We start from the raw sequence: 25,828 nt of genomic DNA on the forward strand, positions 1-25,828 counted from the left end.
ATGTTGGCATGCAGGAGATTGTTACATTTCTGCCATATTTTAATGTCAGGGGTCACCGTAAAGGTTTGGGAGCGAAAGTGTTTTCTGTGGGGTGGCCTCATCTCTTCCCCTTCCCCCCTTTTTTTAAATTCCATTTTAGGGATTGATGAACCATTGCATATCAAGAGGAGGAAAGTAATAAAACCAGGCTTTATACACAGTCCGTGGAAAAGCGCCTACATCAGACAGCACAGGATTGATACCAACTGGCGGCGAGGAGAGCTGAAATCGCCCAAGGTGAGGTTCTGAGCTCTGTGCACGGGGCCGTGAACAAAGCAGGAGCAGCTCATGCCTCGGCCTCTTTCCTTTGGACAAACAAGACTATCCATGCACAAAAAGCAGTGAATTGCTGCTACAGAAAAAAATAATTCGTGTTTTAGCCCACCCTGGATTTAAATTATATTTTGACCACCATTTTGGCAATGTGTTACACTTCATACTGCAGAACCCTTTCACCGCTCTTCTAAGAATTCCTGTACAATTTTGGGAATTCTTATAAATATGCCAGTCTCTTTGAGACAGGTAATCATGGAAAATTGATTTGAAATAGTTATATTTAAACATACAGACACGTATATTGTACATATATAGGTGTATACGTATGTATTGGTAGAGCCTGGGTCATGTTGCAACCTAAAATACTCCACGACTGTTCTGTGATTAATTCATGCTTTATTTTTAAATATATTCTTCTAAATTGAGCAGCACAAGACAATAACTTCATTCTGTGTTAAGATGTCTGTGGGGTTTTAAATTATTTTAATGACATTGATATTTATCATTGCAACCTTTCCAAATGAGGACATGAAGTAGTATTTCAAACCTTTTGTAAATAAAATAGCAACTCTCTAATCAAACCTGATAATGAACAAGCAGCCAGAAATGTCAAGAAAACCCATATTCATGGCATTTTTAAGGTTTTAAGGCAATTTACCTGTTTTCTTAATTAAAAATAACAAAATAAAATAAGAACAAAAGAATTCCCTTGGAAAACCTATGGCTATATCCTGCTGTTTATTTGGCCGTGACTTATGTACATCTCTGGCAACGGTTCTGTATTTCTTGCGTTGATATGCCACATCAAGTTATCTTGGAATTATTATTAAAATTACAGCCTCTGGCTTTATCCAAATGCCATTTCATTTCAACAAACATCTTAAAAAATGTTTGGATATCTTAAATAAAAAAATTCTTCATCCTATATATTCTACTGAGGATTTTTTTTTTGCTGTATTGCAATAAGATATACAAAATTACAGTTTTTCCAAAATCAAGCACTGAAAATCCCACCTCTATAAAGCAACATTCCAGTCCACGTTCCCAGCACATGGAATTGTTGCTTTTGTTTGCATTTAATTGAGTTGATGGTTTTCCAGTTTTTGACTTTGGTGCTGACTGGCATTTAACAAAATACAATGCTTGGCTGATAAGGGAAAAAAATAGATGTAGTCAGCCTTGACCACTGAAATACAAATACACAGCAAATAATCAGCCCATCCTTTTCATTCAAGATTGAAACAAAAGGTAACAGTAAATTGAAAATCAGCTGAAAAATAAAGAGATGGAATAACTGCAGAGGAATAGAGCAGTGTCCAGTTACTAATTCAGCCCAATTTTGTTAGTGCTTTCTCCTGGTACTTTCAGGAGGCTTGCAGTAGCTCTAGTTGCCTGATAAGCAATGCATCATCACTCCATGGAAGGAGGGAAACACCTTCTTTGGTCCCAGCTGGCGGTAAATTAGACTTGACACACGGGATTAAGGGGCCTTATTATTACTGAAGCAACTCTAGCATTTTGTAATTTATGAATCAGAAGAACACTTTGTTTCTCCTGCTTCTCTAATCTCCTGCATTAAATTGTGACTGTTGCGTTTGTGTTCTTGGTTGCCAGGTGCTCAAGGGCCACGATGACCACGTGATCACGTGCCTGCAGTTCTGCGGGAACCGCATCGTGAGCGGCTCCGACGACAACACGCTCAAAGTGTGGTCAGCAGTGACAGGCAAGGTGAGGTGCCTGCTCTGCTGCGTTCCCTGGGAAGTGAGCATAGGCAGGGCACTGGCACAGCAAAAGGGCTGCTGGGCCATCAGACCGTGCTGCAGAGTGGCCTTGGGTGCTCTGGGGCAGGAATTGGGAGATGTACCGGATAAACATGTGGCTTGCCTTTTCCCGCACAGAAACTCCTCCAGTTCAAAAAAGTCACCTTGATGTGAAATTGCAATGCTGCTCGTGTTACCACTGGCATATATCCTTGTTCTCTTGGCAATTCTGCTATTCTTGTGGAGTCGATTGTGACATGGATTTTAAAGAATTTGGACAGAAACATTACTTTATCTTCCTTAAAGCTTAACTTAGGCTGCATCTACCCTTCTGGATCTCTTTTTCTCACTTATCTTCTAGCATTCTTTCTGTTGTTTTCAAGTTTTTGCAATGGAGTGTTCATTTTACTGGCTCAGATTTCAAATACAGAGTTTGTTTTTCTTTCCAAGCTTTTATATTGCTGAGCCACAAAAAAAAAAAAAAAAAAAAAAAAGAAAAAAAAATTAACTTGCTTTAGGTTTAAATATTTCCTATTAAATTAGATCCAGCTCAGGCAGGAATTTAATAAGCTTCAATAATTTAATTCTGGCTTAGAGGAGCAAAACAATATGTGCAATCAAAAAGACAGTTCTGAGCATTTCAGTCATGTTAGAACATCACAGCTACTCAGCCCACAGTTTTTTTTCTGAGGTGACTGACCGACCAAGGGTGTAGAAAAGGCCTTGGGGAAACAGTACTTTTTCCTTTTAGACTGGTATTGTGTGCACTTAGCTTGGATTTAATGGTATAGATAACAACAGGACAGCTGCTGAGGATAACGTGTTTAAGATGTAAAAGGTATCCACTTCATAATGTGGAAGCTGAATGTATTCAGCATTTGTCATTGCATGCCCAGAAGATCCTTGAAGGGATTGCTGATCCTACTGTGGGTAAGAATAAAATTAAGAGCCATAGGCAGCCTCACCCTGCTGCTGTTGGCTTTCCTACAACAAACTGTCTAATGAGGGATCCCATAATGAAATGTGTGTCTATTTTAATTGAAAAGGGCAACCTAAACACAAATGAAAAATACTTTCTTTGTACATACCGCACTCCCAAAAGCAAAATGTTCCCTTAAATATATCAAATTAAGCACAGTGGCATGACTTAACAATTACTGTTCAGTAATTTTTTGAAAGTAATTGCAAAACCTAGTGTGGCCATTTACCCCAAACCTTTAAGAGAGCCAGAAATTGTGTTTGAAAGATGGAAGCATGCTGTATCAGCCCTCATGCTTACTGATGCTGAAGAATTAATAAAATAAAGAAACCCTAAAGGTTGGTTTGTGCAAATGAACATGACTAAATAATTCCCTTGACAGATGTAAAGCCTAAAATAAGGATTCTGTGTTCTTGCTGCTTTAACAGGATGGTTTCTTAAAATATGAGCATGGATTGGATGAAATAAGAAAAAAGAAAGCTGGAGAAATGAACATCAGCTATGAACTGAAAAAGATGGATTTGATAGCAGTGAATTAAGTCAGGAGCCAGTAATTGCAGAAAACTGGTTAAAAATTGTTAAAGAACAGTAGAACAAAAAAGAACAAAACAAACAAATTATTTTCAAGGATGCTAGAAAGAACAGGATATTAACAACAGGAATTACTCTACTGTTACTGGTGCAGAAAAAATGCTTTGGAAGAAGATTCATGTGATGGAAATACAGCATGCAGTGATAATAGAACATTTCAGCAGAAACTCATGCTTACTACTGAAGTTATGGTTTTTCTTATTAGAGTTGATCCAAATAACCTGTGTTTGATTTTTTTTTCCTTAAGTAACTTTTGGCTTAATATTAATATTAGTGCATTAAAGATATGATCACAAGGAGAAGATCCAGGACAGAACAGTTAGGAGGCCAAAATGCATCAATGTTTAAATAGAGTAAACTGAAAGACTGGGTATTTAGGATATACTATCTCAGATAAAAAATATTGGACTGCATCAAGAGGAGTCAACTAACAGCTAAAGGAAGGCCACGGCAATTAATGCCGCTTAGCATTAGATTACAGAAAAAGAGATCCTCAAACTGCCTTGACCTCTTTTCTCATGCAGTTACAGGTTTGACTGATAAAAATAATAGTGCAGAAGTAGATGGCTGTGTGCACTGAAAGACTCTATCCCCATGACAGAACTGAAGAAAATAGAATAATGCAAAAATCAACATGGCACATATTTAAATGAGTTAGAAAACGGGTAATTATAGAGATCATGTTGTTAAAGTAAATGCAGAATCTTCATGGAGTATCTTTCTAGAGGAGTCTTGCAAGGATCTTTCCTTGTCTGTACTAATTAGCATTTATTGCTGCCTGGTGGGAAAGCATATATAGTCATTACTTTTAGGGAAAGCAGCCTGGGAGACAGAGACAAGCCATTGTTCCGGGCCGACAGGGGTTTTATAGAGGAAGGTGTGAGCAAACACTGTCTGTACATGGTGAGAAATCATGTCATGCATTTGGGATCAGAGAAGGGAGGCTGTGCTTATGTAGTGTGGGATTCTCTCCTGGGCGACAGTAAAGTCTGAAAAAGGTCTGAAACGTGGTTTTGCAGGAGGGGTGCTGTAGCTGTGGTTTACAGAGAGCAGTGTTTCTTGGATAAATAGACAGAAAAATACAGCAAAAATATATGGTTTATAGATTGGTGGTTAAACTACCAAGTGTGTGCTCTCTCCTCTTCTAACACACTTCAAAAAGCTATTGGAAATCCTGCAGTGACTCAGAAAAATGCCAGGAATATGACTCAGGGCTGCAAAACATGTCCTTGTATTGAGAAATGTGGAAAGACGGCTTAGCTCGTCAAGGGAAAGATTACATGAAAAATTCCTTATAGTTGAAGTACCAACAGTTGAGAGAGAAATTTGATGAATATTTTTTAAAAAGGGGAATTTTTTTGTTAGATCAGAAAGAAGTTTCCAGGGGTCTTCTGGCTCTTGCTATGAGAGCCGACTCTTACCTCCAAGATTGCTTTTTCTTAAAGTATCCGTTCCCCTGTGTCAAAAGGGTAACTAAATAAAATGTTTCTTTTCAGTGTTTGAGAACACTGGTTGGGCACACAGGAGGAGTGTGGTCATCACAGATGAGGGACAATATCATCATCAGTGGCTCCACAGACAGAACGTTGAAAGTCTGGAATGCTGAGACCGGGGAGTGCATCCACACGCTGTACGGACACACCTCCACCGTGCGCTGCATGCACCTCCACGAGAAAAGGTGAGTGAGCCTTGCTGCAGAGCTCCAGCCACAGCCTGGCCCAGCATTGTACACTCCTGCTCACAGAAAGTGCTCCTGAAACCTGGGCACCTCATCCAGCACCCAGTGAAACACAAACCAGGCAAAACATGCATCAACACAAGGGAGGAGATGATTAATAGGAGCAGAAGCATGAGAATACTAAATGAAGAACTGGAAATTGAGTCATGTACTTCAAAAAGTCACAGTCTGCGTTATTTCAAAGCTAATTCTTTGTTACACCATGATCCAGTCTCCCACACAGAATAATTTCTTCTTTTGTCAATGCTACAAACTTTTACTCATTTTACCAAATAATCTTCTAAGTATTTCACTGCAGTATTTTATTTACATTTTAACTGATTATAATGTAATTTTTTGCAATAATCATGTCTTGATTCAACAAACATTAGCTGAGCTCTGTTATTTGGCTGTGGTATGAAGTTGTCGACAGATTGTTGGTTGCATTTCTTATGTTTTGAAGACTGATGAGGTTTTTCTATATAAATTCCATTAATGTTCATTCCATCTCATTTCTGTTATTGCCTAAAAAACCTTATAGAAGTATAAACTGAAAAAAAAAATCAAGCAGAATAGCTGTTACTTTACTAAAAGTGAAATTTCGTAAGATCTTTGTTTATTTGTTATAATTAGTCAATTTGATTATTAAAACAGGATGCCTGTAGCACTGGCTGGAGCTGACCATGTTCATAGGTAGATACAACAGCCAACAGAATTTCTCATGGCATTGTTCAGGAATGAAGAGCCTTTTTAAATGCTGATTGCTAATTATATCAATTAGACAGATCCTGAGGAGGTGAGTAGAGAAAGGAAGAAGGGCCCTCCAGTCATTTGAGACCCCATTACAATGTCACACCAGGCCAGAACTTTGGTGGCTGCTGCACCAACTCTATCTGATGTCCCCAGTTAAACCTCAGAACCCATGTGCAGCCAAGTTTGCCTGCTGTGGTGCTTCCATGTCCGATGCTGAGCGCAGGAGGGGCTCTCGTTGCTGCAGGGTGGTCAGTGGCTCTCGCGACGCGACGCTGCGAGTGTGGGACATAGAGACGGGCCAGTGCTTGCACGTCCTGATGGGCCACGTCGCCGCAGTTCGGTGCGTTCAGTATGATGGCAGAAGGGTTGTAAGTGGTGCATATGATTTTATGGTCAAAGTGTGGGATCCAGAGACAGAGACCTGTCTGCACACACTGCAAGGGCATACTAACAGAGTCTACTCATTACAGGTATGTGCTTTTTATCTGCTGCTTTAGTTTCCTTAAGTAATGTTTAAAGTCAGTTTATTTCATTGTTATTAAGTTGTGGGTACCTAGTACAGAATTATACAGACCACAAGCATACAGAGGCATCTGTAATAACCCCTCTTTCATTTTGTTACACTACTTATACGTTGTCTTTATGTAGAAGCTTCTTTAGAGTAGCATTTTTTTAAAGGAGCCAGTAAAATAAAGCCCAAGTCTCGATACCAGCAAGATATGTTGTTGTGGGTTGATGGGTTGCTTGGTTGAGATTTTTTTTTTTCAAATCTTGCATGTATTTTGGAATTATATTTTTGCTTTCCTCAAGAATTCCAAACTTACTGTTTTAAATAAATCAGAGGATATAGGAATTGACAGTGTGCCAAAACCCCTATTGGATTAATGTTCTGATTTATGGAGTTCTGTTTATCCTCATTTTCTAGTCCCATCTTCCAATTCTAAACTATAGTTCAGAGTAAGGCTGAACCTAAAATTTTAATGATCCTATGTAAATCTCTAGCTTTCTACTTCCTCTTCTCTAAGTACAGGCCAGATATACAAGTGTGAGTCTGTTTCAACAGCAACATTTTAATGGAGGTGCAAGTTATTATGGCGCTACTTTGTGGCATCTCTCTATTGCCCACCAGTTACCCACAAAACTGGCAAAGATACACACAGAGCTCATGTCTTGGGTCTTCTTACCTTTACTAACCCAAAACATCATCTTGTTCATTCATGGAGTCAAAGCATCACTTCCAGGCATTGAAAGGCAAATAAAATTAATTTCATGCTTGTGCCTGTTCACACCACAGTCTGGCAGGACTTGAAAAAGAAATCAACAAAGACAGTTCAAAATTGGGAAATGGCATTCAGCATGTAACTGCTCTGGTTTGTGACTCAGAAAGTGAAGCTCAGTGCTAGAGACATTTTTCATAAGGTATTTCATATCTCCCCATAATATATTAAATATGAACAAAGTTCCTAATTGGTTTCCTTTCCCAAAAATATGTAGCAAAATCTATCAAAAACTCCAGCCCTTCTCTTACATTCATATGCTGAGGAGTGTTCTCTAGACAAGCAGAAAGCAAGTTAAAATGCTCTACTACCTACCTACCTACCTCACAAACATAGTCTGAGGATTTATTTTCTGTGGGGCAGTTTGGGAACAGGTTTTTCTGCCTTGTCTTTACCACTGGCTCTTGTTTTGGCTTACAAGTATTTATGTCTAGCTGATACTCTAGTAATAATGGATCAAATGACTGGGTTATGTTGCACATCAATATGTTCTGAAACAAAGGGGAAGGGGGTCAGGGAGGGCAAGCTGGAGGCTACAGGTGCTTAAGGTTTGGAGCAGAGATTCTTTAAAATTGCTTAATGGCTCCTGTCTTTCAGCCTGAAGTAGCCCCAAACAGCAGAACTCCCATAAATAGAATAATCAGATGGAATAAGCAGTCCTCCAGGGCAGGTTCTGTAATATCTCCATATTTCTCCATGTGTAGACCTAATATTTTCCAGAGATCCTTATGCAGCAGTTGAAGACCACTAACCATGCATAAGAAAGTGTTTTCTTACTCTTTCTTACGTGCCTTTGCAGTAACCCTCAGATTTTCAAGGTTCATGGATAACTCACTGATCCAAACCATTGTTTGTTTCACTGCAGCACCATCAATTCCTCTGCATGCCCAGCCTTAAACCTTTCTTTCTGAATACCTTATGAACAGGGAACACAATTACTTAAGGGGGATTCAAAAGAATTCAAAATTTGTTGCATCAATCAGGTTTAATTCTTTTTAGGATAGAAAAATATTTCCTAGTGTTCCTAAGTCTGTTGGGCTATCTGGCAGTCCTTGTCTTTTTATCTGAAGTCAGATTATTTTCCATCCTCTTTTGAAAGCAGGAGACCCAAAAGAGGGTCCAGTCAGAGTCTTATCAGAGCTTGTTAGAAGTGAAAGGACATTTTTTTATGCCTTCCATTCAGATACCAGAGGGTCTTTTTTAGTGTATTTTCACCAGGAATGCAGTGCATACAGCAGATAAGCAGTCTGTGTGCCAGTCACTCTTCATTCTTTTGAATCTAGATGCCATGCCCAACCATGTCTGACTGCAGAGATCTAAGATACTCATTTTCTGCAGGTCTTATAAGAAGCAGCAGCCCCAGATAGTCTAGTTCCCTTAACTGGGTTTGGTCCTTGCCTTATCAGGTACCAGTCAGTCCACATGGACAAGTAGTGTCAGATTGCCTTAAATATAACCAAGATTCCTGTCCAGCCTCCCTTCTCCCAGGCTGCAGCTATACCTTCATTCATTCCCTGCCAAGTTCAGATCCTCACACTTTTCACTTGACTTGTACACTCTTTGCCTTTGGTCAGTTCTACTGTTTCAAATGTCACTCAAATCCTGATGAAAATAGTAAATGCCAGACCTCTCTAAACTCTTTCTGGTATCTCTGATAGTACTCTGAACAAAGTAATAGTATCCCTGCCTCAAATTTGTCTCCCTCTTTGTGAAAATACAGCCAAGACATTTGCTGTTTCACATGGCTTTTTGCTCTGTCATGGAAAAAAATCATATTGGTTAAGACAGTTTTCCCACAAATCTGTGTTTGCTGCTACTTACCACATTTACAAAGGGCTAAAAAGTTCCTTGTGGAAATTGAAGTAAGGCTGATTGATCCATAATTCCCCTATCCCATCATCTTCAATAAAGGAGGGAATTGTAATTGCCATCTGAAACTTGTCTATCTTCCATGGCTCTCAAAGATGGCAGCAGGTGTCTCTGAGACTGTCTTAAAACAACTTGCCTTATGTGATTTTGTTCCCCCATTCTAGCAAAAGCTTGTACTCATTTGTCATTGGCATTGGGGCTGTGAGCCTACGCTCACATGGCTGAGGACTGAGACAAAAAGAAGTTAAATAGCTGGCCTCAATCAGTGTGTCCTTCCCACTAAGGATAAATGAGGGCTTTTTTGGCCTTCCTCTTGGTGTGGTTTTGTTTTATTTTGTTATGTTTTTGGTTGGGACTTTTTTACACAATAGTGAAATGGCTCTTGCTAGTTTTATCTTGTGTTGTGCCCTGCCTTTCTGGTTTTGTCCCAGTGTGCTCTTTTATACACATCTATTGATCTAGTTTCTACTTTTTGTACAATTCCTTGTGGTTCAGCCAAGTGGGTCTCAGTAATTTACAATACTTCCTATCTTTCTTTCACACAGGATAGTTTGTGTCTTTAAGAAACTGCCAACTGTCCTGAACTCTTCTTCCCCTCAGAGAATAGATACATAAAATCCTCATGGGAAGGAAGTCTAGGGTTTTTTAAGTGTTCCTTCTTGAAGCCCACTGATTTTAATCTATTGTTTTTTTCTTTTTTTTGAGAATTCTGGACTCTCATATCATTGTCACTATAGCTCAAGCTATTTTCCACCTTTCTGTTCTACATGGTCAGTCCTCTTGGTCAAAAGAATCTCATCTCTTAGCCTGTAGGCTTTCCCTACAATGATGGAAAGTTACACTTCCTTATTGTACACAGTTAGGGTTACAAAAAGCTAAATTCCAGATTTTTCAATTACATTCATGTTGTGACTTTTGTGTAGATGATTTTGGAATAACGTTGTTGTTTTTCTCCTGCTTCAACTTCCTTGGATTGTAAAAAGCAGGGTTGGCTTTTTAACATCTCCTTTAGGAAAAGTACTTTCTCTTCCTGTTGCACACTGCAGGTTAGTCAGGATCTGCTGTGTTTAAAGGAGATGTATTGCATTTCAAAGACCAGTGGCTCAGAGTCTCTTTTCAAACCATGTCCCTCAAGAGCCCACATGTCTTGAACAGAAAATTGCACTGACCATGAGGCACCTGCTTGGTATCAAACGTGCCCATCTCTACTGAGTTCTTACTTTGTACTGCAGTTTCTGAATATATATATAGTATCTAACCTTGCCTTTAGTGAATTAAATGCTTAATAGCCTTCTTTGTAAGGTCCTAATATAATTGTTTGTAATAGATTTACCTTTCTTGTAGTTTGATGGTATCCATGTGGTGAGTGGATCTCTTGACACTTCCATCCGAGTTTGGGATGTGGAGACAGGCAACTGCATTCACACTCTGACAGGCCACCAGTCACTCACAAGTGGAATGGAACTCAAGGACAATATACTTGTGTCTGGGAATGCTGATTCTACAGTCAAAATCTGGGACATAAAAACAGGACAATGTTTACAGACATTGCAAGGTAAGTTTAAACTACCTTCATGTCAATCAAGCAGCCTACAGTGATCTGTACTGCAGATTTTACATTAAAAAACTTTAAAATAATTATGTACAAAGGAACAAGCAGTGGCCACTTAAAACTTAAATATTTTTCTGATGACAGCTGTATGATCTTTTTCTGAACTAGAAGAACAAAATGTATTTAATTAATCTATTCAAATCACTTGCCTATTATGAAAGGCAGATGGTCTGGACTGATAGCAATTTGCTATGGGTATATTAGCCTAATAAGCCACAGAAATACGTAGGAAATTACATCTCAAAATAGACAGTCTATGCATTTATTTAGGGGTCACTTGAATGTTTCAAAGCCTACAGTTTAATTGGATCAGGAGGCAAAGTACACTGTCTGTTGCAATAAATCAAGAGATCCAAGTGGAAGATGTTTTCTTTATTTCAGTAAAAAGAAATAGTTTTTTTCTCCATGTTGACAGTTACCACTTAGGCATCATGCACACAAACACAGGCTTGTGTTTCTCCCCACAAAAAAGGTCTTATGTCATTTTCATATATCATATGCAGCAGTGCTGGCTAGAGCAGAAAATTAAATTTTCCTGTAAAGCAAACTCTGTTGCTTTAACATGTATATTTATATGCCAGCATATAACTGTCAGTATTTACCTATGGAGTAATCTCATAATAACACCTCAAAGGATCTTGAAGACAAACTCTTACAGCAGTCACCTCATTGAGGATGGTTAAGTTCATTTTCATGGATGTCCAGTGTGCCCAGCTGCCAACATACAGCACAACAAGATCACTGAAAAAAGAAGATGATACTGGGGAATTTTTTAATATCTGCTTTCACTTTTTGAAAGCATGGCAAGGCTTCTGCACCTTTTAATATACAAACCCAGGAGTTAAAGCAGATAGTTTTCTAATAGATGGAAAGAGCTGTATGCAAATAGCGAGGTGTTTATTCTAGATGCAGCACTGCCTGACATTGCTTTCTAATTAATTACAAACAGAAATGTTTTTGTTTACCCTTACAGGTCCCAACAAGCATCAGAGTGCTGTGACCTGTTTACAGTTCAACAAGAACTTTGTAATTACCAGCTCAGATGATGGGACTGTAAAACTTTGGGACTTGAAAACGGGTGAATTTATCCGAAATCTAGTCACATTGGAGAGCGGGGGAAGCGGAGGCGTCGTGTGGCGAATCAGAGCTTCCAACACAAAGCTGGTGTGTGCAGTCGGGAGCCGCAACGGGACTGAGGAAACAAAGCTGCTGGTGTTGGACTTTGACGTCGATATGAAGTGAAGGGCAGAAAGATGAATTTGTCCAAACGTGTAGACGATGTTCTCCTTTCCCTCCCCCCTGAAAAAAAAAGAAAAAAGAAAAAAAAGAAAAAGGAAAAAAATCCCTTGTCCTTGGTGGTGCAGGATGTTGCCTTGGGGCAACAGATCCTAAAGACCTACAGACTACGAAGGAGAAGACAAAGATGACAAACTATAACTGACAAGAGAGGCTTTTGCTGTCTCGTCACATAAAAAGGCTACACTTTTGACCGGGGCAGCTTTGCAAAAATCCAACTTTAGAAATGAAACCAGGTGCAATTAATTTCTTTACTTTTCTCCAAATGCTCCTTGAGCAATTTGGAGTGAAAAAAAAAAAAAAAAAAGTTACAGTTGTTGTTAACAGGTCATTTTACCACAAAGATGTTGAGACGGGCTGCACAGGCGAGCCCGCTCGCGCCCCCCTGGGTCAGCCCGGGTCCCGGCAGCCCCTCCGAGCAACGCGCTGTCCCCAGCCCCGCTCCGAGCCGGGGGTTGGACCGGACTCCCCCCAAGGTCCCTTCCAACCTCCACCAGCAGTCACTGGCTGACTTTCAAAAACTAGAGAGCATCTGCAATGAGAAAAAACAAACAAAAACAAAGAGTCCATTCCTGGTGTGGAAAAGCTAAAATATTACTGTGAATTGTTTTGTACAGTTTTATCAGAGCTTTTTCTTTTTTTTCTTTATTCCTCTTTTTCTTTTTTTTTTTGCCAACCATTGCCAATGTCAATCACAGTATTAGCCTCTGTTTAATCTATTTACTGTTGCTTCCATCTACACTCTTCAATGCATAAGTTGCTCTGAGGTGGCAAGTTGTCCTGGATTTTGAGAGTCCTCTGATGGATTTAATTTGCAATGCTGGTGCTAGAAGTAGGTCTTCAATTACGGGATTGTTGTCCCACCCCTGTACTGTATTCCCAGTGGCCAAACTTATTTATGCTGCTAAATGAAAGAAAGAAAAGCAAATTATTTTTTTTTATTTTTTTTTCTGCTGTGACGTTTTAGTCCCAGACTGAATTCCAAATTTGCTCTAGTTTGGTTACAGAAAAAGACTTTTTGCCACTGAAACTTGAGCCAACTGTGCCTCTAAGAGGCTGAGAGTGGAAGAGTTTCAGACAATTAAGAGTGAAGTTTGCCTGCAAATAAAGAATTGAGTGTGTGTGCAAAGCTTATTTTCTTTTTTCTGGGCAAAAATTAAAACACATTCCTTGGAACAAAGCTATTGCAGCCTGTTCTGTGGGGAAATTTTTCTTTGTGAGGGCTGTGGTGAATGGAATGAACATACATTAAAAAAAAAACTGACAAAATTTTTAAAAAATATTATAAAATACAAAAATTAAAATAAAGTTGCTGGTCAGTCTTAGTGTTTTACAGTATTTGAGAAAAAAAACAACTGTTACAGTTATTGCTGGGAGGAACTGACAGAGCAAAAACTTAAGTTTTTGTAAAGATGTCACATGCAAACAAAATGAGAAAAGAAAGAGTCAAATGGTTTGCCTCATTCTCCAAGAGCCACAACTCAAGCTGAACTGTGAAAGTGGTTTAACACTGTATCCTAGGCGATCTTTTTTCCTCCTTTTTTTTTTTTGTTTTTGTTTTATTTATAGTCTGATTTAAAACAATCAGATTCCAGTTGGTTAATTTTAGTTATGTAACAACCTGACATGATGGAGGAAAACAACCTTTAAAGGGATTGTGTCTATGGTTTGATTCACTTAGAAATTTTATTTTCTTATAACTTAAGTGCAATAAAATGTGTTTTTTCATGTTAGTATGTCTTTTTTTTTTTACATTTTTTTTGTTTTCTAGTTGTTAATTTATTATTACGTATCCTGTGAGGGGTAAAGCAGGTCGAGTTGCTCATCTTACTGGTAGATGCTAAAATATGTCTTGGGACTTCTTATATAACCCATCCACAAACAGGTGTGTGAGTGTCCTCTCCTTCAGTTGCCACGTAGGATTTGTCACATGGGTTTGGACAAACATGGGGGAAAAACATTTGCTCTTCCCACGAGGAACGTGTCAGGACCTTGCTCTGGCGGGGAGGCAGCTATAAAAAGCTGCCAAAGTACGTAAAACTTCTTCCAATAGCATCTCGTTACTGCATCTTAAATTGAAACCTGATGTTTATTATTTATGGATTTTAATCAGTTGATTGCAGTTGACAGCAAAGAATAAATCCATAAATACAACCAAAATCAAAGTTAGGATTGTAGGAGAGCTTGAAATAAAGCTTCAGAACAAATATTAAAATAACATCATTCCACATCAGTCCAACAGCAGTTTAATCAGGGCTCTGAAACCAAGGTAAGTTATCTCTCAGAAACTTAGCACTTGAGTGTCAGGTTCTGTCTCAAATCTCCTTGACCAAAATCATTGTTTTCTTCTGTGTAAGCTTTTCTTTCAGGGCATAGCATTTGCTTGTTTGTGACAGTTTTCCCCTGTAGAAAGCTGTCATTAAAAAAAAAAACAACCCAAAACAAAACAGTAGAAGAGAAAATGCATGGATAGAAAGGAAAAATATTTATATACTTACACATCTATGACTATGTGCAAACAAAATTTAATTCCAATCCCTACATTATGCAAAACATGCAATGGTGAAGGATCATGCTTCCATCTGGCCTCTAGAGATTAAAAAGCCATCTGAACTGACTGAGCAGCTCCTAATTGCAAAAATCTGTTCCTTGGGTTGGTGCTTAAGGAAAAAAAGCTTGCAGCAAGCACTGACAATATAAAAGCTGTGACTGCCTATTGTTTATGTAAAAGCAATTAAAGAGTTAATCCTTTCCTATAATGGCAGTGAAAGACTGCCAGGACATTGCATGGTTGTCTGAGAGGCCGGGACGCCGAGCCCCCCGATGGCAGAAGGTGCCCCAGCGTGGGCTGAGGCACTTGTGAGAGGGGATGGAAATAGAAGGGTAGAACCATGAATATTTAATGCAATGAGCAGAGCAATAGCTTTTAAGATTATGTAATTTTCTTCCATGATTTGTAGAAATTGCAACAACATGTTTTCAGTGAGGGAAGGCACTGGCCTGATGGAGCAGGAGGATGAGAGGTTTCTGAGTAATGTTGTGCTGGAGGGCAGGAATTCAAATCTGGGTGGAAGAGTGAGCTGACAGAAGAGGGAAATTAAAAAATCCAGGTGTACAAGTCAGTTCAAGTACATTTTAAGCAGCCAATATGGCCAGGAGGAAAATGTGCTTAACCAAAACTGAGAAGTTTTCCTGTTGACAGTGTAGGTCCAGCAGTATCTAAATGTTCAAATTAATACAGAAAAACAAACTTGTTAAGCAAACCATATTTCAGATTCCTTCATCACAGATTTGGGTTCAAATAAACTATTGGCTGCCAAGATATGTCAAGACTGTCACATTAAATACAAAAACCAACACAGTACCTAAAAATATTTTTAGAAAAGCTTTTCCCATTCAATGAAACAACTTTACAAAGTTAATTGTGTTAGTGCTTTAAGGACTTCTAATTTTGTGGAGTCTGTTTAGGTTTGTAGGAGTTGCTTATGAGCTATCTGAACACAGCTCAACAAGCAGAAATTTTGTGATTTAAATGACAGAACTTCAAAGATGGGCCTGTAGTAAACACATTACATGTAAGAAACTGTTTGAGCAGTTTCTCTTTACACCCCCCATTTGTTGATGTACTTACCATAAGATAGCTCACAATATGAACTCTTCTTCTTTGGCAGCACATGCTCCAAGTAGACTGCTGAGGAGACATCTTCCTTCCATGTAATTAGATTTTGATTTTAAGGTGGGTGGAGTGTTTGGGGCTTTTTTAAAATAAAAACATTTAAGAATATTTGTATAAGACTACAACATCTTTATGCTCTCAATACACAGGCACTTCTTGAATCCAGTGGCTTAGTCATCATGGGCTATGTCAAAATACTGCAGCTATCCTAGGGAGATAACTGCAGTGGTGTTTCTGGCATTTCTGCTCTCTTCTTTTCATGCTGACTCCCCATTTTCTTGTAGTTTTAGTCCTAGAAAGAGCTTCCTTATTTTCTCCTGTATGCGAAACCACATCAACAACATTAAGGTGTTTTTTTTATGTTATAATTTTTAATGGGCCTTGATCCAACAGTAAGTCAGAACTAGTATTGCCACTTCCTCTAAGAGCCTGTTCCTGTGGTCTCAATTTACTTGTTCAAGAGATAGGACCAGACATTTAACAGCTGTGTCTACACCAATTTTTAGTTCAGATCAGTAGCTTTCCCAATAGAGCACAGTGCTTCCTTGGAGACCACTAACAGGATTCCTTCAGGGTGTAACTAAATCTGGAGCAGCTCTCCAAGAGCACACCCCAGGCACTCAAGCCACAGAAGAAGCATGTGGGACCAAACCAGAACTAGTCCAACACCTCAGGAATGTGGACATTAGGTCTTCAGCACCAGCATTTTGTAATTGGCATTACAATTCTGCTCTTACGGCACAGTACTAATTGCTGGTGTGGACATAACCATCAACAGATCCTCTCCCACAGCACCCCCAGCTCTTCACTCATAATCAGAACCAGCTCCCATCCCAACAGGATCCACCTGATACCACTTACAAGATTTTGCTCAAAAAGCTCAGATGCCTTAAACTCTTTCAGCATTCCAATGGAGAGGTTCTTCTGATCAGCTTATGGAATCCAGTAAAAAGAAATGCAAATCTCTTACAATCAATCTGGTCAAAATCTACCAGTGAATCAACATCTGATCACTCATAAAAAGAAGCAGTGAAGTTGTGCAATTGTACAGAGGAGCCAAATAATTATCGTAGTAATAATACTAAAGAAAAACTTGCTAGTAGTAACCTTTGGTCACTCTGACAAATGGTTTATTACTTAAAGGGTAATATTCAAGCCAGACCAACCACTGAATCTTTAATGAAAGTGAGAATAATACATTCTTTCCATCTCCTGCCATTCTATCCTTGATCCCTGTCACTCTGCAAAGATACACATGCTGTGGAATGATGTTTAGCATTTTATGATGATACGTAATGTTTATGATTATACACGTAGTATATGATCTATTTGATATACACCAGGATTTTCAAACGTCATCTAGAAATGGCATATACAGTTTTTAAGACACCTCTCTTCAAGCATTAGTGCAGGTTTATAAATACAACAGATGCTTTTACATAAAAGCTCTTCCAGATTTTTTTCTGAGATTGAGAGTCTGGCAAACAGGTTGTCACCAAAAAGTCAGTAGCCAGTCCAGGCTCCTGCTCCCTGTTCCAGCTGCCCTCTGGCCCAGGAGCTGCAGTGGTGCTTCAGGCCAAGGAAATGGTGCATTGTGCTTCCAGGAGCACGAGCTGCTGAGGGGAAACACTGCAGCACTCTGAGACTGCAGTTGCCTGAGAACCAAGGGCTTTATGCCCATGTACACTGCATTGCTCTAGCCCAGCTGGGACAGTAAAGTCCTATAAAATCATAACTGAGCTAGGCTAGAATCTCCCCAAGAAGTAGAGATGGCAGAAATAATTAATCAGAGCGGTTGCCAATTCAGCAGTGGTTCTAAATTACAGACTGAGACTTGGCCAAAGGCATCCTTCAGTTCTCCTTTGTCCTCACCTCTGCCTCGCTTACATACGGCCTCAAATCCCTGATCCCCACTGACAAGCTGATCTTGTCCAAACTTTTGTAGTAGCAATACTTTTGGTGAAAGATAAGCTGAGCTTTTTGTCCTCTGTGCTGCTGGAATGTACCTTGTACATTTTGCCACTTAATGCACAGGGACAGCACAGCCTTGAGTAACACTGAATGTTCCAAGGTGTAGTGCATGGAGATGAGAGGACATCATTCATCCCAGACTGAAAGATTCATCATCAATATCACTAAAATGATCCCCAGCCTGAGTCTAGACTGAAAAAAGTGTTCTAAATCTGGTTCAATTAGGTAAATTTCAAGTTGATCTCAACTCCTTGGTTTTCCAGTCATGCCTGAAAAAATAGGCACATCCTAAGAAGCTTTATGGTTAAAGCAGGATCATAAGTGCTGTCTCCTGGAAGCTGGGAGAGGTCATGGTCTAAGGACAGTGAAAAAACATGTAAGGCCAATGTAAGCTGGATCAGAAGTGACCTATGGAATTCAGAGAAGGGCAGATGACAACAATTTGGGGCTTTTGGAGGGCAGGGTGGGGTGGGGAGGCTTTCCAAGAGATCATAGTTTTACATCCTGCAGTGGCTACTGTGGGGTATTTCATCATTGTCATCAACAAAGCACAGGAGTCAGATTTTTAATGAAGCCGTTAGCTGGGCTGCCCTGTAATTGAGGATACAACCAACCCTGTTAGCTCTGACTCACCTGAACTGCTCTTACCTGGGGCAGATTGTTTGATGGGAAGATGAATGAAATGCCCCCAGACCTCCTCCTTGTGTCTGGTTCCTCATGTCTGAGATGCAGGTTTCGCAGGCTGCTTGCATTGCATTATTTGAGAGTGCTTTGTTCTTTTAATTTAAAACAGGAAACGTGGAATGTAGAAGATCCAAAAACTTCAAAGGCAGTTTCCATTGCCAAAGGAGTCACATTTAAACTCAAGTTCATTCTCTAGATAAAATATTCAAACCTGACAGTGTGAGAAGATGCTCACACCTTCAAGAGGATTGATGATTTCTAAGGCACAGAAGGATTCAGACCATGCTGTAAAGATCAGTGTGGTAAACTGAGTAGTACCACTCTTCCTAAACTGGAGTTTTATTTTGAGTTCCTCAGTTTGAAATGAACTTCTAACAGTACCACAGCTTTACAGATATACAGAGATTATAAAGCTTGTTTCCTTTACCCTGATATACAGAAAATCTGAGTAACACATTCCCCTCTCTTTTCAGACTCCATTTTCTTTTAAGTTTCCTGATACATTTCAGAGTTGATTTTAAATGTTCACATCATGGTTTGGAATAAGAAAGAGCTCAAAAGCTGTGGACTAGATAGGGCTCAAAAAATGTTCCTTCTTTGTTTGCTGCTTTTTGTCTGCTTTGGTGTTCCTCCTGTCAGTTCTCAGTAGACAGAAATGAACGTTTCAATTAACTGACATCCACATTTTCCCAAATAAACAAGTTTTATAGAAATATTTTTCTGTTGGTGTTTCTATTGCCCACTTAGCACACACTTTAGGCATGCACTGGATGGTCTTTACCATTCTGCTGACTACTGCAACAATTCAAATGCTCCAATTTCATGCAAAACAACACAATGACATGATGTTCCTTGTGTCCATCCTTCAGTCTCACAAGCAGCTTTAGATTTCAAGCCCAGAAACTGGTATGTGTGAATTTACCTGCTTATGGGCAGTCATTTCTGAGCAGAATCAGCTCTTGGGGCCTCACTGTTTATCACTGTTGGCCATATGGCACAATAGGGACAACCTGGGGCAGAGGAGGAGGAACGCTTTGTGTGAGATACCACTAATGTGTTCATCTTGTAAATGGGATATGGCTCCACTAAGCACATAAGTCTCCAATATGATTTGAAAAATTCAACACTTCAGCCTAAATTTAAAAAGGCTCAAACTACATATTCATTTCTATATATACACATTCTCAACTTGGAATACTTGGAGCTTTACATATTTAAAAGAAGACTTGACAACGACATAATTTTTCTGTTTTCCTCTATTTACGCTTCTTATTTTCTCTTTTCTTTGACACTCACACTTCAATTTCCTTATGTTTCCTTTCCTCCTTTGTCCTGTTCCCTATGTTTTTCTTTTCATGTTTTACCATTCATGTCCCTATTTTCCAGATTTTTTATCTTCCTCATCTTTCTCCATTTGTGAATATCTCTGCTTTGAACTGTCAGAGCCAGCTTTCCTCTCTTCCCTTATTCCAAGATCTGAGTTGGCGAGCTGGAGTCTTTTTCACACCCTCCGTACATACAAGATATACAGGAGATACATAAGCCAGATGAGAAGCAAATATAGAGCACTCAGAAAAATCCTTTTTTTCCCTGCATCTAATGTTTGTCTATCCACAGTCCACAAATAACTCAAATGGTCCAACAGCAATGGGATCATGCCCTCTTATGCACAGACTGGTCTACCACCAATTTCACAAATGGCTGAGCAACAAGCATTGTCTAATTCAATACTCATCAAGCATTCCTTCTGCTGCTTTCTGACAAAATATAACATTTTTTTTTAAAACTATGTTTTCTTGCTCCTAAGGAAATCTAGTATGTAAAGGTAATTTTGAAAACACTCCTCATTATGAAGCACAGGTAATACATGATATTCTATATCTGTGCAGTGTTTGGAAGTTACTTTTGTTAACAAACTTTTAGAAGATTCACCTTTGGACAGAAATTAATCATCCTGACAGTTACCCATTTTAAAAAGCCCTTTTATAAAGCTCTGTATAGCAAACAAGAATTTGAGGCTGCAAATGAACCTATATTCCAAACTCCACAATAATGGCTGATATTCCTTCCAGTACTACCAACACAGCACAGCTGGGATAGCACGGTCTGTCAGGGGATGTTAGGAATAATGTAGAAACCATGTCTAAAACAATCTAGTGCACATTGCTCACTAATTCTTAATATGCACTGACGGCATAAGCAATAAAAGCTCTGGAGCCAGCGTAGGATGTGACTGTGGACCAGGTACACTGTCCTGGTGCTGCTGAGATTTTACTGTCCTAGTGATACAATACATCCCACTGGAAAAGGCCCCAGACATCTACCACTCATCTGAGACTTGGCTTCTGCATTGTCTTTTCCCAACAAAACTCCAAAGGATAAGCAGCTATTAAGAAGGATGCAGTGCCCACAGCAACAAAGTCACAAATAAGACAGCCTCATCTTTGCAGAACAAAAAGCAGCAAAACCAACCAAACAAAACCCACACAACAACAAGCCGAACCAACAAAACTCAAACCCAAATCCCTGAATCTTTTATGCCCTTGTTTCATTTTGTCTTAATGATACTGTTAACAATTGTAGGTAACCTCCTCTCCCTGTAAATGTATTCCCACTCAATGCACAGCCCAAACTATGTATACCATGCAGATTGTATGGCCTGCATTTACTCAGTGAGAAAGATAAATACTATTTGCAACACAGGTTTTTTGTTTTTCTTATTGTTGCTTGTTCTATCCAAGCATTTTGCTCTTGTGTGTTGTTTTACAAACACTGCAGAACAGCAACCACTGTACTTCCCCCATGGCTTGAACCAGGCTGGCAATGGATGAGTGTTCCTGCTCATCCTTTCCAGGCTGAAGGATCACTGGATCAGAAAAAATAAGTTAGAATTAGACAGAGGTTCAAAGTTCAAAAAGCAGGACACGTGACAAGCATTGTCTCTGGAATGCCTGAGGTGCAGAAGCCTTTCCCACTGACAGCCAGACAAGTACCTTGCACAGCTAACAGGAGCCACCACACAGCAGACAAAGGCAGCTAAACCTGACAGGAAAGGGTGCAGAAGCTCTCCCATAGATATAATGAGTGCACCAGAGAAGAAAAAAACCTTGAGTCTAATAGCAGCCTATTCTGATTTGCTCTTGGAAAATCCAAAAATCCACACGACACCCCCATGGTGCAATCTGATTTATCAGACAGCACAATGCAGACAAAATTGTTTTGACAGGAAGACAAGAGTTCCTTTAATCTTTGACTTTCCAGACAAATTATCTCCAATTAGTACCTGAGCCCAGTTATTTATGCACACAAACCAGAGCTTAAATTTTCTGCATCACAGAAGCATCCTGTTCCCAAACACCTGGCCAGCAGGAACACACAATAGATGTCCCTTCAGCACATAGATGCCCCTTCCCTTTCCCTCCAGGCTAGCCACAGCCACCACACACCCAACAGAGCCTCTATAAAAGGATCTCAATCTCTCTCTCCCCATAGCTATTCTCTAAAAATTCAGGATTTTGCCATAAAGATCCTTCTTCCTACCACTTTGGCTTTTGGTAGAAGCAGTAAAGGTGAAACAAAACACACTGCTTCGCAGGCAATGAGTAGCTATGTGATAAACAGGAAGAAATTACTCCAGTCATAAAACAAATGAAGTGTCAGTAGTAATATCTCATGCTAAACCAAAATTTACCTTGCCTACATTTTAGGACACTTCTCCTGCACTTGGTAAGAGGCTGGAGACAACCAACTGTGAAGTTCATGCAGTATTTTTTCCTTTCCGGGAGGGATGGCTATTTCAACCTGCTCTTCTTACAAAACGTGGAAAACCTATTTTCAGTCTAACCCTTGTCTCTCTGCCAGCTAAGGATGTAAATTTTGCACTACTCTTGGAAAGCAGCATGGTTTTCTGAGAGCCATTCCTATTTGGAAGCCTCCTGTGAGATGTGGCTCGTCCTCTGATGTCTGTGTTTGGTAGCAAGAGCATCCCACTGCCTGGGTTTCCATCTCACATCTTCTTAGGCATTTTCCAGCATCCCAGTGTGCATTGAACAGTGAGAAATTGAGAGTTCAAGCAAATAATATGGAGGAATGGATAATAAGCCCCTAGGAATGCATCCAGCTACAGTTATACTCCATGAAGGTTAGAGGCCCAATTCTTCCTCATTTAAATCTGATGTTGAAGGAATTCATAGTGCTTTATCCAAGCTACTAATTTGCAATTTTACTGCAAACAATTTACAATCAAATGAAGTGAAAGCTAGAAGCAAAGAGTACATTAATGACCTAATTTTCCCTTTGCATTTCTCTTCATTTTATCTCTCAGTGAAGACCATTCTTAAAAAATTGGATAATTGGCCAGTAAATAAATACAAACTTTTTCTTTTAATTATTACTGCACAAAAGCTGAACTGTTGGTATGAACTGCAGTGTTGTCTTCTGCTGAGGACAGTCCTGTACGACCAACCTCCAGCAACAGAAATTGGGATAACAACACCATTTTTTCAGACTGAAAATTCATACTCTAACAACCTAGTACAAAAATGCATCACAGTGTCTGCATAAAAAATGTAACATTCTGGGCTAGATATATGCAATTTGTAAATTATACAGCCATGTGCATGCTAAGATGCTTCTTAAAAATACAGTAACTATTCTGTCAAAAACATAGTAGGAATGTCAAATCAGCTTTTGTAATACTCCACTGGCGCTTTCAATGCACCAGGTGCAGCTAAATCAGTGAATTCTTGTTTTCTCAGGTTTAGAGGCAGTCTAAAGGCATTGATCAAGCGCCAAACCTCAGCCTGGGGGAAGGAGCGAGGGAAGGTGGCTGTTTCACAGGGCAGTGGTCAGTCTGAGCCTTGCTCCTGTGAGAGACTCCCTGCTGCCCTGTGCAACTGGCTCTAGTGGTGAGACACTGATCTGGCTCAGATCCGCTGAGGCAGCTGGAGAACTCACATCTTTAGAAACAGTTAATTTTCTGGGGGTTTAGGGAGCTGAGCTGGCTCAAGGGGGTCAGTTAGCTGCCAGCACAGGGGAAGCAAGTGGCCAAAGCAAGGCAGGTCTGCCTCTCCCAGCATCCTGATGAGATGCTGAAGCCTCAGGAGACACTGAGTTAGGCGGATATGTCAAAAGGTGTCAGGGAAAGCAGAGGTGCTGTACTCATCTCAACCCCTGCCCTTCCCACATCTGTCTCACTTATTCCCATGCTCACTCGACACCCAGACCCCATCCAGATGGTTAAACCCCTCTGATAACAGCAACCAGCCAGGTCAGCTTACATGCCACATCCTCTGACCAGTTCAACCATCCCAGCAAACATCTGGGGTGTAACTGCACCAAACTGGACTGCATTCCTTAGAGCAGTGACCAGATGTTTTGCCTCACCTTAGTTGTCCATGTCTAAGCATTAAGCACACCCTGAACACTGAGCTATGTGCTGCTGGTAGGGATGGGAAAAGGAAAAAGGAAAAAGGAGAGGAGAAGGGAAGGGAAGGGAAAGGAAGGGAAGGGAAGGGAAGGGAAGGGAAGAGAAGAGAAGAGAAGAGAAGAGAAGAGAAGAGAAGAGAAGAGAAGAGAAGAGAAGAGAAGAGAAGAGAAGAGAGAAGAGAAAAGAACACTTCTGGAGGAAATAGAGAGACCTACGCTCAAGGCACCATCAGCTGTGCACCCTCAACACCCCCTTGTGCAGAGGAGACAAATCAAGCACCTTTAAACTAAACTTCCAAGTCCATCTCTGTGCTCAGCCCTGCTCACTTCCATGATGCTGCTGGAAAAGCAGCAGGCTGCTGGAGGAGAAGAAACCCCACAATCTGCTCAGAGGGTGTTCAAATCTGTGGTGGGCCCCGCTTGTTTCACCTCCAGGTGCAGCTCCACCGTGTGTAGTCATTATGAGCCCGAAGGAAACGCACAGCAAGAGCCTGCAGTTACAGAACTTGGTCCCAGCATGGAGGAACAAGTCTGAGCTCTGCTTAAGATGTGAAATTGAAAGACATTGAGACACATAATTGGGCAGAAAGCTGGGCCTGGCCCAACTCCACTGAGCAAGGTAAATCAATATGCCATCAAGGAGAGAAATGCAGCTCGGTAAAAGGAAGTTTGGATTGCAAAGCACACTCTGTCCAATGGCTTGAAATTGAAATGCTTTCTTCTAGCTAAGCAAACACAGCACAAAGCATTCATTCCAACAGAAGCATATGACAAAAGGTGCAACAAGAACTTCCCATATGCATCCTCCTAGGCTGAGAAAAGAGGCAGTGAGAACCTGTACAGCTGAATCAAGCATTAGCACGCAGAAAGAAAAGAGTTTTATCCCTGGCCTGAGAAAGAAACAACTGAATTCAGATAGCTTGAGCAGGACATTAAACATTACACCGTTAAACAGAGAACAGACATGACTTCCAACATCCAGATACCTGTCAAATAGGCCAAATTTTTTTCAGGACTGAATCATAAAACAGTTTGGGTTGGAGAGGACCTTTGAATTTCATCTTGTCCAACCTCCCTGTGATAGGCAGGGACATTTTTCCCTAGATCAGGTGGCTCAAAGCCCCATCCAATCTGACTTTGAACATTCCCAACAAAGCTACATCCACAACTTCCCTGGGCAATCTGTTCCAGCGTCTGACTACTGTCGTAAAAAAAAAAAAAAAAAAAAAAAAAATTATTCTTTATGTCAAATCTAATTCTACTCTTTTTTAGTTTAAAACCATTGCTCCTTGTCTTGTCACTACAAGCCTTGGTAAAAAGCCTCTCAATCTTTCTTGTAAGTCCCCTTAATATTTTATCTCACTACTGTTCTTACTGGAAAATGCCTTCAGGAATAGGCTAAGGAAACACAGACTGGTAAAATAACCCAAACGCCTTAGAGTAAAGCAAATCCCACACCAGGACTTAGGGAAGGCAGCAATATCAGCTACAGATATGAAGAAGATGCAACTTGAAAAGCATAAGCAAATGTAGGAGATAGCTATTAAGAAAAGGGACACATTGTATTGTGCAGGATCGCTCACCCCTGTGCAGAAGCAGCCAAGTGAGCAGCAGCTGCAGCAAAGCCAGGCAGGGCTCTGCAGTCACAAAGGGTGTGAGGGCTGGGGCCTGTGCCCTCCTGAGGGGAGCACTCAGGGAGGCAGCAGTGCTAATCATTAGCTCTCACCACAAAATGCTTGGCAAAGACGGGGAGCAAAAGGCAGCTGCAGTTTCAAATTAGCTTTTGCACTCTACTACTCCCATTCTGTAGCTGCTTTGTGGTGGTCCAGCCTTCCAGGGCAAGGCAGAGGAGCTGAAAGATGCCAACTGCCAGCGGCCCTAAGGCTCATTACGGCAGTCAC

At 40.2% G+C, this 25,828-nt stretch overlaps 1 protein-coding gene across 2 annotated transcripts in view; it reads left to right on the forward strand.

Moving 5' to 3' along the window:
- The window catches only part of FBXW7 (F-box and WD repeat domain containing 7), a 176,701-nt gene extending 162,799 nt beyond the window's left edge, over positions 1 to 13,902 (forward strand). For both annotated transcript variants that reach the window (XM_054294353.1, XM_054294357.1), the window contains 6 exons: positions 140 to 276; positions 1,930 to 2,043; positions 5,142 to 5,323; positions 6,360 to 6,585; positions 10,606 to 10,816; positions 11,847 to 13,902. In XM_054294353.1, the coding sequence (XP_054150328.1) occupies positions 140 to 276; positions 1,930 to 2,043; positions 5,142 to 5,323; positions 6,360 to 6,585; positions 10,606 to 10,816; positions 11,847 to 12,115 (1,139 nt within the window). In that variant the 3' untranslated portion in view covers positions 12,116 to 13,902. The remainder of the gene's footprint in view (positions 1 to 139; positions 277 to 1,929; positions 2,044 to 5,141; positions 5,324 to 6,359; positions 6,586 to 10,605; positions 10,817 to 11,846) is intronic.
- The last annotated feature ends 11,926 nt before the right edge of the window (positions 13,903 to 25,828 follow it).

The sequence above is a fragment of the Melozone crissalis genome, unplaced genomic scaffold (genome assembly GCF_028551555.1).
Source record: "Melozone crissalis strain CALT ecotype California unplaced genomic scaffold, PUWL_Pcris_2 ptg000006l_1, whole genome shotgun sequence".
Classification (NCBI taxonomy): Eukaryota; Metazoa; Chordata; class Aves; order Passeriformes; family Passerellidae; genus Melozone; species Melozone crissalis.